Raw genomic sequence first — 16,605 nt, 5'->3', positions numbered from 1 at the left:
CTCGCCATATAGTGCATCTGGAAGGGATCTTGACACGATTCGTTCATGTGTCTTATTTTATTTTTTACATTTTTAGTGAAAATGTTCACACCTGTAGGAAAATGGAAGAATGTAATAAACATACACCACTTCTAAAATTAACCAGTGTGGCAGGGCGCCTGGGTGGCTCAGTCAGTTAAGCGTCTGGCTTCAGTTCAGGTCATGATCTCATGGTTCGTGGGTTCAAGCCCTGCATCAGGCTCTGTGCTGACAGCTAGCTCAGAGCCTGGAGCCTGCTTCAGATTCTGTGTCTCCCTCTCTCTCTGCCCCTCCCCTGCTCACAATGTCTCTCTCTGTCTCTCAAAAATAAATAAAATAAATTTAAAAATTAAAAAAATATATATAAATATAAAAATTAGCCAGTGTTAACATTTTGTTTCATCTATCTTTATACTAAGCTATTTAAAGACAAATATAGACATTATGGCTTTTTACCCTTAAATACATGCATCCTAGACATAAAGTTCCTGTGATTTTTGAAAACTTTTGATTTTGATTTTTTGATTTTTGAATTTTTGTAAGCTTTATTATACCAAGTTTTTATTGACAAATTTTGTAATAGAGATAACATGAGTTTATTTTAGTAGGCCTGAGTAGAAGAAATATTTTATATTTAATGTTGATTACTCTAAAGATGAGCCTGTTTTAAAATTTTTTTAAATATTTGTTTATTTTTGAGAGAGAGAGAGCAAGCATGAGTGGGGAAGGGGCACAGAGAGAAGGAGACACAGAATTCGAAGCAGGCTCCAGGCTCAGAGGGGTCAGCACAGATTTGTGGCTCAAACCCACAAATCATGACATCATGTTCTGAGCCGAAGTAAGATGCTTAACTGACTAAGCCACCCAGATACCCCAAGACAAGCCTGTTTTAAGTAAACTGATAAACTAGCTTTATTACCAAATATTGTCCCAGATCACATCAACCTGAAATTCACTTTGGTTGTTTCTATTCTATTAAGAATTTTTAAAAAAGTTTTATTTAAATAATCTCTACACCCAACATGGAGCTTGAACTCATAACCCCAAGATCAACAGTTGCATGCTCTACTGACTGAGCCAGCCAGGTGCCCCTATTTCTGAGAATTTTTATAAATACTAAAATTACATAAGTGCTTAACTTAGTTTAAGCTGGCTAAGTAGAATTGGTTTACCAGGTAATTTTAGTAATACCTTAAAGGCAGAAAGTGCGGTAGATTCAAAATAGACACAATGTACATAAATATACCACCAGATACAGAGATTTTGTAGTTATTAATATTTGTGGAAAAGGTTTTTGAGATTTGTATTTGTCCCTGGAAGAAATCTGGAGGCTGAGGTCTGGAGTTTGGGCAAATGGGTCATTTTAGCAGTTCATATATTTTTTAAATATTTTATTTATTCTTAATTTTTTAATTTTTTAAAATATAATTTATTGCCAAGTTGGCTAACATACTGTGTACACAGTGTGCTCTTGGTTTCAGAGGTAGAGTCTCGTGATTCATCACTTACATACAATACCCAGTGCTGCTCATCCAAAGAAGTGCCCTTCTCAATGCCCATTGCCAATTTTCCCCTGATTTTTTTAAATGTTTGTTTATTTATTTTGAGACAGAGAGAGTGTGTGTACACAAGCAGGGGAGGGGCAAGGAAAGAGAGTCCCAAGCAGGCTCCCCACTGTCAGCGTGGACCTCGATGAAGGCTCAAATTCACAAACTGTGAGATCATGACTTAAGCCGAAATCAACAGTCAGATGCCTAACCAAATTAGCCACCCAGGGGCCCCCTAAAGCTTTTGATTTAAGGGCATTTTTAAAATGTTTCATTTTTGAGAGAAAGACAGAGACAGGGAGGGAGGAGCAGAGAGAGAGGGAGATACAGAATCCAAGAAGCAGGCTCTGAGCTGTCAGCACAGAACTCGACATGGGCCTTGAACTTGTGAACCACAAGATCATGACCTGAGCCAAAGTCTGAAGCTTAATCCACTGAGCCACCCAGGTGCCCCATAAAACTTTTGATTTTCTTAAAGCAACAGAACGATTTTACTGAACGAGATCTAAAATGGACGTCCAGCATACAGAGTTGTGTTTGGGACGTCGCCAAATGGACGCATCAAGCAGGCAGGTTAACTGTGTGAGTCTGGAGCTCTGGACGGAAGCTGGAAATGCAGAGCTGGGTTTGGGATGTGCTTAAAGCCAAAGGACTAAATGAAATCAGTAAGAGGGTGAGTGGAGGGAAGAGAAGGCCCCAGAGCACTCTGGCACTGGAGCAAGGCCAGCAGAGGAGGCCAAGAAAATGGCCCATGGAGCAGGACGAAGGGCACCCATGGGGCCAAAAGAGGAAACCGTTTCAAGAGCAGGAGCAGGCAGCTGTGTCTGCCGCTGAGAGGCCAAGGAAGCCCAGGACAAAGAACGAACGATTGCATTTAGTACAAATGGGGACTCAGTACAGAAGGAGGGAAAGTGAGGACTGGCAGGTGCCCATCTAACATCTAGACCTCAAGCATTACCGGTGAGGAAACTGAGGACTATGGAAGGAGGGTGACTTGCCTGAGAGCACACAGCAAGTTAAATGGCAGAAAACTGGGACCAGAGCCTAGTCCTCCTGGTGCCCCATAGGCTGGGCTTTATCTACCTAACACTGGTCTTCTCCCTCAGGCCACAAGCTGGGCGCTCAGGCCTCAGTTTCTTACTGGTAAGCCCTCTGCAGAGGATTACCAAGTACCCACTGCTGCTGCAGAAAATCCTGGAGAACACAGTCCCTGATGCCAGTGCCTACCCTGTGCTTCAGAGGGCTGCCTCTGCCCTCCAAGATGTGAACACCAACATCAATGAGTACAAGAGGCGCAAGGAAGTGGGTAAGGACTTGGGGTGCTTAGGGGCTTTATCAGTATGAATGCTTCCAGACACAGAACCTCACCTCAGACTGTCTTCATTAATAAAGGGAATGTAGTGGCTCGTGTAACCACAAGTCCAGAGGTAATACGGACTTTGGGTAGGGTTTAATCAGGGCGCCGGCTCCATTTCCCTCTAATTCTTTTATCTCTGGTCTTCACTGTGTGTCAGCTTCATCTTGAGGCTGGCCTCCCTCATAGTGGTCGTTCCGTGACTCACATCCACACACCACACCCTCTTGGAGAAGACACTTGCCTTTCTCTTCTTAGTCATGAAATTAAATTGGCACTTCACACTGATAGGATCCATTTGGGTCATGTGCTCACCCTGAACCAATCACCATGGTTAGGGGAATACCAGGAGCTGATTGGCTTGGGCCTGGCTTATGTATCATTCTTAGAACCAATCACGGTGGCCAGGAGGTTGGGATTATATGAATTGGCTTTTCTCCTTGAACTAAAGTAAAATCGGTCCCACCCCATCTGGGAGGCTGATGTACTGTGGAAGAGACATGAATACAGGCTAGGCCAAGAGCTGTGGATATACCTTGGTGAGAGCAGCTAGTGGGTGGGGACCTCCATCTCTCAGGTTGTTAGAACAGAAAGGATTGGAAAAGGACGGAGTATTCCAAGTAGAGAGAAAACAATCACACGACCTAAGATGGTGCAGTGGTGCTAATTTAGCTTATGTTTACCAGGGCTGACTGTGACACGTCTTCATTCATTATCTGGGCTCAGCCTTACAGTCCACTCCAGGTAAAATGAAAACTGACAGAGCTGGTAAGAGGCAGAGCTGAGTGTCAAAGTCATGCCCGGGGCTGGGGCCAGACCAGTGGAAAGCCGTACACCAGGACTGGGGACGGTGCATCCCGGCCTGGCCCGGCTAGCACTGGCCAAGGAGCCCCAGGCAAATCACCTCCCACTTGAGTTCTTCTTTACAAAGTACCTTCAGACCCCCTCTCTTATGTGACCCTCCCAGCGATCCCATGAGGTGGCTGGTCTCATATGCAAATGAAGAAATGGCTCCAAGAAGTGTCGACTTGCCAAAGTCCGGTAGCTCCTCAGCGAGGGCTCACACCATGGAGGGAGGGCACCAAGCCCTGTGCCTTTCTTGGGCAGTTTGCCCCCGCTTCTAATGGATGTGACTCAGATGTCTGGGAAGAGGGCTCTGGGTGGGTGCCTGGCCAGCTGTGTCAGGGATGCCTGCTTTCCTGGGCCAGCTTTGACTCCCATGCCTTCTCTGTCCTCTGTCGGTGCAGCCTCCAAGTACACCAAAGTGGGGCAGCTGACGCTCCGGGAGAGGCTGGCCCGGATCAATGCTCACACCCTCTCCAAGAAGACCACCAGGTTGAGCCAGCTGCTGAAGCAGGAGGCAGGGCTCGTGCCCAAGGTGAGCTCTGGGGTGAGGGAAGTGCCGTCTCCCAGCCATCCCCAAGGAGCAGGGCTCTGCAGTGGGTGCAGCAGGTGGTTTAGACCCCTTTCAGAGCCGGGGAAGCTGAGGCTAAGGGACTGTAGGGAATGCCCAGCACGGCAGAGCCAGGAGGCAGCGGAGGTGGTGCCGTCTCATGATTCTGAAGAGCCAGGGTAGGGGTTTCCCCATGGCCTCCTGTGCTCCTCTTTCTCCTGGTACCTTTTTACGCACATAGGAGAGCTGATCTCTGGGTTCACGAGGAACCAGCTCTGAAAAGCTATCAGTAGCAGCTCAGGCTAACTGCAAACTTCCTCCGAACCAGCCGTTGTTTGACCCATATGATGAAGTAGGTGTTTTTATTACCCCCTTTGCAGATGACAGAACAGGCTCAGAGAGGGTAAAACACTTGCCCAAGATCCCACAGCTAGGAAGCCAGTGAGCCAGAGACTCGTGTATCTGAGTTCATGGTCTGAGTACAAAACCATTAGGCTGCACTCACTGCCTGTAACCATCCCTCTGGGCTCTGGGGCTGGAGGAGCCGGCTCTGAGGGGCAGGGCTGGGCAAGGGGGTCCCCCATGAGGACCTAGGGATGCGGGTGTGGGTATACACTGCCTCACCCCTGAGCCCCCACCCCAGGGATATTCTCAGCTCTCCCCTCTCAGACAGAAGACAAGGAATTCGATGACTTAGAAGAGGAGTTCCACTGGGTGACGCTGTGTGTGACCGAGCTGAAGAACAACGTGGCTGTTTACATGGATCATCTGGAGGTGAGGGTCCTGTGGCTAATGATAGGTGGGCTGGGCTGGGCCCCCAGGCAGGAGGCAGGCAGCGCTAAGCTGACAAGCTGGCGGAGGGACCAGCCTCAGGGACCGAATGGAAGAGGTCACCTGGTCAGAAGAAGGCCCCGGGCAAGCTCTCCCCTGCCCTCAGCTGCCAGGCCCATTGAGCTCTTCGGGAGTGAGCAGAGTCAAAATTCACTGGGGTCCAAGCCCTCTATAGGGACCTACCATTCTGGCACCTAGAGCAGGTGACAAACTCAGGTGCCTGAAGGGGTCAGGCAGGTTCTGTTACTGAGTGAAGTGTGCAGGTGTTCAAGGCTTGATATCTAACAGGCTGTTGATGAGCTTTTCAGAAGAGTTAAATACATAACAGTATTTAGAATTTGACTGGATGGATGGATGGATGGATGGATGGTTGGGTGGGTGGGTGGATGTATGGATGGATAAAATCTAAAGGGGCAGCTGTTACTGGGCTCGGGGAAGCTCTTGCTGTTGGGAACTATGGACCCAGAGTAGCCGGTTCTGATTTTAGGGGGGAAAAAAACCCTGGAAATTCAGACTTTTAGAGGAAATCTCATGATGTCCCCATGCAAGCAACATTATATGAAACTGTAAATGCTATGCAGGCCCAAGGAAAAATATTTCTACAGGCTGAATTCAGCCCGCAGGAACACTGGTGTGCATGCCCTCCACCACGTCATTTCCCTTGTGCCAAAATCCTCCTTCACTTCTGTCATCGATGCTGACTCATTCCATCCACTCTGTCCCTTTGCTGTGGTTTTGCTCTCAGTCACGTCCATTTGTGCGAAGCAGCTTGGTCGGATGATACCAGGCTCTTCGAATAATGGGGTTTGGGGTGGCCTTACAGGGAGTGTGTACGATGAGGGGGGGCATAGTTCCAGAACCTCTGCGTGGGGCAGATCCCCACGGCTTCTTCCTGCTGCATCCTGGGCCCCCTGGCAGAACGATCTGGCAGCAGGATCCTGTCACAGTACAACGAGCTGGGAGGGGAAGGCTCTCAAGAGGAAGGATGGAAAAGCCATGAGAGAGAAACCAGAGGCACATGAGGGACACATCTGGCTTTGCAGAGGGTAGGACAGCTATTTGGAAGCATTAGACTGCATTTCCCTAGACCCTGGCTTATGTGACAGACGCAGTATTGACACACAATCCTATTACAAGCATGTAACTCCATCCTGTAATCCCCTGAGCCCAGGAGAAGCTTCTTTGGCTGGTATGTCTTTAACTCAGGCAGAGTGAGTCTCGGGCTGGGAGCCTTCTCCCGGCGGTGATGTCCAGACAGAACTTAAAGGTATTGCTTTTATCGCCATTATTCTTTTTTCTTTTAATTTTTTATGTCTATATTTTATTTTGCAAGACAGAGACAGAGAGCGAGTTGGGGAGAGGCAGAGAGAGAGAGACACAGAATCTGAAGCAGGCTCCAGGCTGTGAGATGGCAGCACAGAGCCAAACACAGAGCTCGAACCCATGAACTGTGAGATCTTGACCTGAGCCGAAGCCGGATGCTTAACCAACTGAGCCGCCCAGGCGCCCCATTATCGCAATTATTCTTATGTGCCTTTTTATACTGGTTATTGCTGGGTTTCCTCTTATGGTAGTGTCATAGGTGGATTGTTGTTTTTTAAATATATTGATACAAATAGGAATGGTTAGTTGATTTCAACTGTTAATAGAATATGTGGAATGTGGACATGGCAGTAAAAGCCCAAAGGTGACGTGCAAAGGCATGAAGTTTGAGAAGTGCTGGAATAGGGACAAAGATGTTGGTTCAGTCGGAGGAAGAACTTTCTAATCATCCAAGTTGTGCAACGGATTAGGCGGTGGCCTTCCCAGTCACGATGGGTGTGCAGAGAGCCTGGACAGCCTCTTCGAGGGTCTGGTTGGGGGGTGGAAGGGGTGAGATGGCTGCGATGGGCCATGACTGACGGTCTCCCCTCTGCTGCTGGTCCAGGCTTTCCTCCGCCTCAGGCCCCAGGAATACGACCTGGACGTCCCCGGGGGGCCCGTGGTGCAGTACTGCAGCCTGATGGGAGACCTCCAGCTCCAGGCCTTCCCCGACTTTGTGAGTGCAGCCCTTCCTTCTCCCTTTTCTTCCGGGCAGGTGGCAGAGCCTATTAAGAATGATCCTTAGGGGGCACCTGGCCCCATTGGTACAGCGTGCAGCTCTTGATCTCGGGATTATGAGTTCAAGCTCCATGCGAGGTATAGAGATCGCTTAAAAATGAAATCTTTAAAAAAAAAAAAAAAGAAGAAGGAGATTTAGAAGTCAGGCCCTTTACATGGTTGTCACATCCATGACCACCCAGAATAGTCAGCAGGGTGGGGCTTATTATTAATGCCTTTTAATGATAAAAATTGCCACAGCTCACGTTTGTTGTGCCTTTGCTGCCTGCCAGGCAGATAGGCCGTTGCACCCTTTACATTCTGCATCTCATTTAATCCTCACAGCACGGCTCATAGGGTAAATGCTAGTAAGAGCCCCGTTCTGCGGATGAGAGCTAGAGGCTCAGAGAGGGTGACTTCCCAAGTTACTCAGGTGGTCAGTGGCAGGATGGGATCTGAGCCCCAAAGATTATGTTCGTGATCACCACGCTGTACAGAATCTTTTCAGATCCATGCACAGATGCTGAGAAGCGCCAGGTACTCCGCCAAGCTCGGATGTGCCTTGTCCCTGTTTTTCAGATGGGCACATCGAGGCCCAGAGAGGTTACATGACACGCAAGAGGTCACAGCTAGTCTGTGGGGGTGGGACCAGAGCCCAGGCCTAGCTGCCTCCCAGACCCCTCGTCCCAGTGCCTGTCCTCTGCCACGTGCTTCCTGCCCCCACAGAAGCAGCGCCTGGAAGGCCTGGTGTGGCAGCCGTTGTGCAGCCTGGCCAGAGCGCTGGCTGGCCCGCAGAACCTGATCAAGAAGCGTCTGGACAAACTCCTGGACTTTGAGAGGGTGGAAGAGAAGCTGTTGGAGGTGGGCAGCGTGACGTACGAGGAGCAGGAGGCCCGGCACACGTACCAGGCTCTCAACTCCCTGCTCGTGGCCGAACTCCCGCAGCTCAAGCAGCTGGCCGTGCGGTGGCTGGGCCAGATCCTGTGCACATTCGTGGACCTCCAGAGGGACCTTGCGAAGCAAGTGCTGCAGAGGGCAGAGGGCAGCTTGGCCCAGGTAAGGCCTCCGGGACCTGGGTGCCTCTGTGGAACAGCCAAGCAAGGCCTCCCAGCCCTGTTCAGCCAGCTGTTTGTGGGGGTTGGGATGGGACGAGATGGGGCCTTTCAGACTGGCCATGAGGTGCTTAGGAGGAGCCCACGGGAACCGGGAATCTTTGGGGTCTCTCTGATGCCGGTTCTCCGTCCATTAATGGTATCAGATCATGTAAATAAGGGTAGAAAGGGGACTCCTGGGGTCTGGGATTCAGAAGCAGAGGAGGCTCTGCAGGGAAAATAGCAGACCTTGGGGCTGGTCCTTGGGCGTATTAGATGTTGGTGACAAGCCAGGCCCCTGCAATCAGGAGTCAAGGTCTCAAGCTGGTGCCCAAGGCAATGACTCCTCTAACAGCCGCCTTCTTATGAGCACTTAGTGGGAATCTTCTGTGTATTAGCTCCCCTAATCCTCACAATGACCCTTACTGTCCCCATTCCAAAAGGAACCCCTGCACAGAGGGGTTAAATGGCTTGCCCAAGACCACACAGCTGACAGCAGGATTTGAACCCTGGCAGTTCAACCCCAGAGCCCCAGGCTCTGACACAGTGCTTGGGACAACCCCTTAGAAGAGCTGTCTGTGGGAAGTGTAAAGAGCTTGCAAAGAAGTTTGGACAAATTTCCAAGGGCAAACGTTGATTTTTGAAAACTGGCGTTGACACATTAAGGAAGGCTCAGCCGCTTTCCAAGCTCTCTCTGATGTCAGCATCGGAGCTGAGGAGCTGTGGGTCTGGCCCCCAGGGCACGTCCCGCACTCGCCACATCACACGCTGTCTCCTGTACCTCGGGGTCCCCAGATCAGCTGCCCCCTGCAGTGTGTTGTATGAAACGTCTTCTGAAGCGCGCGTGCCCCACTGCCTTCGCAGCTCCTGGCCCCACTGTACACCCACAGCCCCTTCCAGCACATGCTTCTGAGTGTGCCCCCGGCCCTTTGCACAGACTCCTCCCTTGGCCTGGGATGCCCCATCATCCCCCATGCCTTTCACAATACCTTGCATATGGAGGGAACTCCCCAAGCATGTGAAAGATGAACATGTCTCTCCACGAAGCTCTCAGAACCCCCCTCTTCAGGCGGGGAGAGCCCATCTCCCCAGCCTCTCTACTCCACCAGCCCTTTCAGATGTGCTCATCGAAGCACCTAGCAGAGCCTGCCTTCTGCTGGGGTGCTGGATGAAGTCGTTTCTTCTTATTGAGGAGGGCTGGGACTAGAGGCTTGTATTCTTTTTGACCTTCCAAGCATTTAGTACAGAGTTCTGTCTCAGACACGCTTTTTGATTTTAATTAAGCCTGAACCAGCTGCAAAAAGAAGCATTTCTCTTTTCCGAAGGCAGAGGATAAATCTGATTAGATGATCTTGTCACTCTCTTCCTGCCCTCTGGTTCTCTCCAAGGCTGCTAGGCCCCTGGCGTTTAGACTGGGATGTGCGGGGGGCGGGGGTTCCAGATGCCACTAATGGGAAGGTCAGCCTTATAAAAGTGGAAAGAGGGCCTTTCCTGGTTGGGCCTGTCAGTGATTGGTGCCAGCTTCCGGTCTGTGTCCCATGGCCCATCCCCCCGGACTAGTCCAGTGGGGCCTGCATAGTAGAGCCTCAGTCTATCTGCATCCTGGGGTGGGGGCAAGGCTCAAGTCAGAACCAAGAGCAGTGAGTTTAGTGAAAGCAGAGAGGACGTGTCTCTGTTAGCTGTGGGGTCTTACTCATTTCCTAGGTCGTGTGGGAAGAATGTTCCAGATGGCTAGCAGGGCCAGAGGCCCAGCATGAAGCATTACTCAGAACTTCATGGGTTCTAACCTGGCTGAGGCAGAAAGAACAGCACCTTGACTCGCAAAACTGGGAGGCCCAAGAGCAGATGAGCCGGGGGAAGGCTGCATGCAGTACAGATGGTGTTGTTGGGGCTCTGGCTCTCGCTCCCCCTCCCAGCTCTGTGTCCCTCTCTGGGCTGGCTTCATGCTCAGGCAGACCCTTTTTCTGCATGGTGGGAGAGACCCCTCTGCATCTCAGATACTTTCACATCTCAGAAGCTAGAGGGAGCGCCATTCTGTCGTTCTCAGCCTTCACGTACTGAATCTGTGGGCGGGCTCCGCTGAGCCTTGCGCGGGCCCCTTGGCCAGCCGGTGGGCTGATCACGGTGGACGGGAGAAGGGAGGCTGTGTCGGCCCCACGGTGGGCAATCTGGCGAGTGCCTCACTGAGGGGCGCTTTCTTGAAGGACAGAGAGTGGGGCAGTCGGCAGACAAAAACGATGGCTGATAAGGGCAAAAAGACCTCTCTTTACACATCGGGGCTTGGGTGTAGGCTGCCAGAGTCCTTCTGTCCCCTCTCTCCAGAGCGAGCTCTGATGACAGTGTCTGCCCTACCCAGCTGCCTCACCACCACCTCTCCGAGCCGGCCTTCAAGAAGCTGGTGGAGGACGTGCTGGGCCAGACTGGTCACCAGCTTCGCTCCTTTCAAGAGAACTTCAAGAAAGTGCTGCCGCCCCCCGCCATACAGGTAAGCATCCCTCCTTGTCCCGCAGACCCTCTGGTCCTTCACCTGCCAGTGGGGTGCAGCTCGATCCCCTATTTCCTTTCCCTCCTCCTTCCCCAGTGCTCTGTCTGTGAGCTGGGGGCCGGGGTTGGGGTGGCCTTTCGTGGCCAATACACGTGTGAGCAGAACAGAATACTGAGTGAAATTAGACATAACGGCAAGCAAGTGGTATCAGCATCCAAAAACCTAGAACGTCACATGTTTTTTATCAAAGCTTACTCCGTTTCCTCACCATCTCACTGACCTGCATTCAATACCAGCCTTCAGGATGAATACGAGGTTAAAATAACAAATCATTTAAAATTTCTTTTTGCTGTGGACTTTTTAATTGCCAAAGATAGTATTTTGGCTGCATTCTGGTTTACAGAACTTTGGCTGGCCAAGTGCTTTCTTTTTTTTTTTTTTTTTTTTGTAAAGTACTTTTCTCTAAAATATAAGGAAAGGGTACCTTCCAGTCCACTTGAAGGAGAAACCCCGGAGTCTATTTTGTAAATGGAGCTGAAGTAGCTAAAGGGAGAAGGGGTTCCCCAAGGAAGACAGGCCTGGATTTGAGGAAACTGAAACTGGGTGTTCACTCATAAGTGAAATGCGAAGCAAAGGGTCAGTATACAGCACCAAGATTCCCCAGAAGGGAGAAGGGGGGTGCCCAGAGACCCAGAGGGACAAGTTAAGAAGCCCAGCAGAGCGGGCCCACACAAGTGGCCTGCGCACCTGGCTGGAAGGCAGAGAAGGTCAAAGAGCATCAGAGATGCATGTCTACTCCAAGGGGTGCAGACTCCTGCTTGGGCCATAGCCGTCCTCACCTCCCCCACACTGACACTGCCCCAGCAGAGGTCTGGGGGGGAGAGGGTGGCAGGGGCCCTGCAACGTGGGGCGAGGAAGGTGCAGAAAATCACAGAGTGGGCCCTGGAATGAGTCACGGGTCATGGGAACCTCCTCTCTCTTCCTACTTGAGACACAATAACATTCTTATTGGAAAAGCATTCTGAGCTGATGGTAGAAAGAAGACGCAGAGAGAAACAAAGAAAGAGGAATGAGTGGGAACACCATAACCCCAGTATGTGGTGCAAATTGGTAGGAAGAGAAGAGAAGAGTCTTCTGCCCCACCCCCACACTCCTTCTATAAAGTCCTGACTTCTTTGCCTAAGAGGGCAGGACCCACGGATGCGGGGTGGTCACCCAGGATGGACGCAGTCCTAGTGACATTCTTCCCTGGCTCCCCGTGGCCCCCTCCAGGGAATACTAGTGTTCTCTGCCCAGGGCATCTCTCAGACTTGAGAAAGAAGGCAAATGTTTCTATACCTTTCTACTCAGGGTCACACCAGCATTGGGGGGGAGGGCTGGGGGGAGGAAGCTACCCTGTCTCCACTCCCACTTAGGGGCCTATTTAGAAACATCAGGTTCTCCTGGTTCTTAACCCTGAGACTGAACCCCCTGGACTAATGGCAGTGTCTGTGCCCAAATGTCCCCGAAGGGCGCCTCTGTCTATTCTCCAAGATTTGGAAATCTCCCAGAAATAACCATATAGAATATGATATATAGTCAGATATATTGAGCATTTTAAATTTCTTTTTTATTTTACAAAAAGGGTTCAGTCATCCCTGAGTCCCTTTGTGGTGATACTTTTGCTGGAAACAATGAACAGGAAAACAAAGGCAATGCCAGGAGATTGTTGGATGGGCAGAAAGTGCCACTGAGTCATTCTGCCCAGCTAGGTGGCAGTTGGCATCAGGGCAAAGCTGTCTTCTGTGTTTGTTTGTTTCTTTCTTTTTTAAGATTTATTTATTTATTTTGAGATAGAGGGGACAGGGGAGGGGCAGAGAGAGAGAGAGAAGGAGAGACAGAATTCCAAGCAGGCTCTATGCTCTAAGCACGGAGCCTGACATGGGGCTCGATCCCACAAATCGTGAGATCATGACCTGAGCCGAAATCAAGAGTCAGAAGCTTAACCGACCGAGCCACCCAGACGCCCCTGTCTTCTGTGTTTCTACTATCCCGTTCAAGAGGCTTACTGGGCCTTGTAAACAGTAGGTGCTCAATGAATACTTGTGGAATAAGAGAGCACTCCCTCCGTTCACGTGTGAGGCAGGGTCTGCATGTGTCACCCTGTGCCAGCTGTCACAGCAGCCACATGAGTCAGGCCAGGTTGGCCGTGGGAAGCTCCCTCAGGCCGAAAGAGCACTGCCAGGCTTCTTCCTGCCGACGAGTCCTCTTGAGGCTGGGGCCAGACTTCACAGCCCAGTCCCAGAGTTCTGTCACGGAGGAATTTCAGAACCCGAATGAGGATTTTAGAAAATCCCAGAAGTTTCGACCGAGAGGGCTTTTAGAGGTTTAATTAGAGGTATTTTTCTGAGATCCCTTTGGATGCTGAGAGTGTGTGTTCTTCCTGTGATCCGGCCATCTGTTAGTGAGAGACTCTTGCCCGACTGGGGTGCCCCTCGGCAGCGGGGGTAGGATGGGCCCAGGACCCCTGGCTGTCGGCCCGTGGGTGAACACTGCACCGGCTCTGACTTGCCGACCCTGTCTGTCCCTCCCGCCCCACAGCCGCTCCTTCCGGGCGCTGAACGCCAGGTGCAGGCACTGCTGAGCAAGTACGGCCCGGAGAAGCTGTACCAGGTGACGGGCAACATCAGTGGGGATGGGCCCCTGGAGCTGACGCTGCTGCGGGGCCAGATTGTGGCTCTCCTCCAAAGCAAGGACACCAAAGGCAACAGCAGCCGCTGGCTGGTGGACACGGGGGGTACGTGGGGGCTTTGCAGGCTCTTCCCCTCCCTCTGGGAAAATCAGTGGGGGCCCTGTGCACGGGTGTGGGCCAGAGCCTGGCTGTGTAAACCCAGGCTCGGGGCACAGCCAGCTTAGTGTGGTAAGTGATGTGCCAGCAAAAGGAAGGCAGTCTCACATTGCAGTGTCCGTTACCAAACACCTACTGTGCACTGGGCACCATGCAGAGAAGACCAGGACCCTGCCTTGGGGACCTCACACACCACCGGGGTAGACGGAGATGCGTGGAGAGAACCTCAGCGTCACCCAGAAAGATGTAGGTATGCAGAGAGGGGACACTCGGATCTCAGGCAGCTGGGAGACGGCTGACATCTGGAATGAGGGAGATGTTGTCCTGTCTCCTGGACACTGGCCCCGCCCCGGGGGTGCTGCTCAGCTCCGGTCGCACCAGGGTATAACTGAGCAGGAGGCAAAGGGCACTTCGAACCCAGGAGAAGATGGCCTGCAGTATCTTCCCAAAGGGGGCATGTGACCCGCAAGGTGAGGGTGACACAGGATTGGGTGGGGGTCTGCAGGCAGCTTTCCGCTTTCACACTGTTTACTGTGACTGTTCCTGAAACGTTTTTATGTGTTTGAGGAAAACTAGAACCAATACAGAAACCCGTATCTTATTCATACTATTGATAGAACACATCTAAGTTTTAAAAAGTGAGTCTCTCGAAAACTTCAGAAAACGATACAATCGAGCAGAAATCGTGAAAGGGCAGACTTGTGACTCAAGTTGAAAAACAGCCACCTGGGAGGTATAGCCAGCCCCTGGGGTCGAGAGGACAGCGTCTGGTCCCAAGCCTGCCACTTCGCTGACTGTGTGGCCTCGGAGAAGTTATGGAGCCTTTTAAGCCGTGTCGGCTCAGCCGTCAGACAGGGAGACCAGAGTGCTGACCCAGAGGGTGGCGGGCCCTTGGGAAGTGCGGCCACATGCAGCCACATAGCAGCCAGATGGCACTGGCGCAGTTGCTCCTGGGCAGGCACTGGGGGCACTGGGAGAAGAGAAAGGCAGTTTCTGCTTCCCAGAAAAGGCCGTCTTGGGGTGAGGAAGCAGCCCTGGTCTGGGCCTCCGCTAGAGGCCAGAGAGGGCCAGTGCACCCAGCACCAGTTTTCCTACCAGCCCCGGGAAGAACTTAGTATCTCTGTCAAAGCTGTTCAAAACAGAGTAAGCTGCCTCCTCCGTAGGGAATGAGCTCCCTGTCATTGGGGGTGTGCAAGTAGAAGATAGAAATAGTGAGTGGGAGGAGGTGAGGGATGGGTTAGTGAAGTTTCTGGATGACTTTTCAGGTCCTCTTTGGTGCTGGAAAGCTGTGTTGGAGGCACTCACCTCCACGACATGGTGGTGACATCCTCTATCACTGAAGGGTGGGGAGGGTGATCCGCAGCCCGATAACACTCTGCATGTCCTGTAGGGCATCGAGGGTACGTGCCAGCTGGGAAACTGGAGCCGTACCGTGTCATCCCCGGTCAGGAGGAGGTCAAAGAGCAGGCGCAGCCTCACAAGGACTCCTGTCATCTGATACCAGAGCCCACCCCAGCCGCCGCAGTCCCCTCTGTCCCAACAGTGCCCCAGGTGAGTCTGGGAGAGGGGCGGGATCTGCCCCCGCATGGACACCTGGAGTGGGGCTTGGATTTCCGTCCTATTCAGAGAGGCTACCGACCCATGAGGCCAGGGCCTTGATCAGTGGCCACACCGGTGTCCCAGGCAGGAACAGACCTGGAAGAAGGAACCCCTCATCTCTCCCGCATCAACAACCCCTTGCTCCCTATCAGCAGGGCAAATGGGATTCGTTCCTTCAGTGTTCATTCATTCATTCAATATTTGACAAGCAGTGTGCTAGGGGAGAGACGTCATAATGGGCAAAAGTAAATCCTGGTCCTCGCCTTCTTTGGATTTATAGTCTGAGTAAGTAATAAAGGATCATGTGGATAATTGTAAAGTTAGAGCAGTGATAAATGCCAGGGCCCAGGTGTGGGAGAGGCTTCTCTCAGAAAAATGATGCTGCTTCTCCGATTTGAAGGGTGAGCCAGGATTAATCGGCTGAAGGGGCTGTGTTGGGATGTGGAATGGAAGAGCTCTGCAGAAAGCGTGCACTGGGAGTACAAAGGCCCAGGGGTGTGCGGGCAAGGAGCAGGGCTGAGGAGGAACTGAATAAAGCAGGTGTGGTGGGGGAAGAGGAAGGCAGGGCCGAGGCGCTGCCAGAGAGGGGGGCAGGGCCAGGCCCGCAGGGCCTCGTGGCCTTGGGGAGGGTGTCGGCCATTACCTCAAAGCAATGGGAACCTTACGTGCCTGTTCACTGCAGCCTCATCCATAACTGCCCCAAATGGGAGACCAGCGACAGGTTGACCTGTGAATGAATGGAGAAACAAAATATAAGCATATCCATCCAATTAATTATTACTCAGCCATAAAAAAGGAGGACATGCCAGTACCTGCTACCACGTGGAGTGTGTATGCTGCTGCTACCGCGTGCTGTGGGATTCTGCTGATACGAAATGTCCAGAACAGGCAAATGCCCAGACATGGAAAGTGGATCGGCGGCTGGCAGGGGCTGCGGTCAGGGGATGGAAATCCACTGCTGTCCGGCATGGGGTTCATGTTTGAGGTGTTCTGGAATTGGTAGCAACGGTTGCACAGCCTTTGAGCATATGAAAAACTATTGCACGGTACCCTTTAGAGAGAGGACTGTTAACGATATTTGAAGTGTACCTCAAAACACAAAAAAGCGATGGGATGCCACGGCACGGGTTCGGCTTTGCGGGGACAGAGTTGTCTCCATGGGGTCGCTGTGAGGGCCAGTGAGATGGGAGGGCATACGTGAACCCCAAGAAAGGGAGGCCCTCTCCCAGGTAGGCAGGAAGAGCTTCGAAGGTAACAGATAAGCAGTAGAAAGGGTCTGGGGGACCGAGGGGCGGGAACCCAGAGGCTTACAGCAAATAGCTGGGTGTCGGGTGTATCAGGCCAGGGAGGAGCCTGAAGTGGGCTGTGGGGAGTGGGGGTG

General features: G+C 51.8%; 1 protein-coding gene across 1 annotated transcript in view; it reads left to right on the top strand.

Annotated features, from left to right (window-relative positions):
* The window catches only part of ARHGEF37 (Rho guanine nucleotide exchange factor 37), a 37,372-nt gene that overhangs the window by 18,668 nt on the left and 2,099 nt on the right, over positions 1–16,605 (top strand). Inside the window, exons 4-11 of the mRNA XM_029941445.1 lie at positions 2,672–2,871; positions 4,167–4,297; positions 4,982–5,086; positions 7,071–7,181; positions 7,949–8,278; positions 10,670–10,798; positions 13,379–13,574; positions 15,016–15,176. Of these exons, the coding sequence (XP_029797305.1) occupies positions 2,672–2,871; positions 4,167–4,297; positions 4,982–5,086; positions 7,071–7,181; positions 7,949–8,278; positions 10,670–10,798; positions 13,379–13,574; positions 15,016–15,176 (1,363 nt within the window). The remainder of the gene's footprint in view (positions 1–2,671; positions 2,872–4,166; positions 4,298–4,981; positions 5,087–7,070; positions 7,182–7,948; positions 8,279–10,669; positions 10,799–13,378; positions 13,575–15,015; positions 15,177–16,605) is intronic.

This window comes from Suricata suricatta, chromosome 6, assembly GCF_006229205.1.
Source record: "Suricata suricatta isolate VVHF042 chromosome 6, meerkat_22Aug2017_6uvM2_HiC, whole genome shotgun sequence".
Taxonomy (NCBI): domain Eukaryota; kingdom Metazoa; phylum Chordata; class Mammalia; order Carnivora; family Herpestidae; genus Suricata; species Suricata suricatta.
Note: the sequence above shows the minus strand (reverse complement) of the source record. Positions and strands in the feature narration are given on the sequence as shown.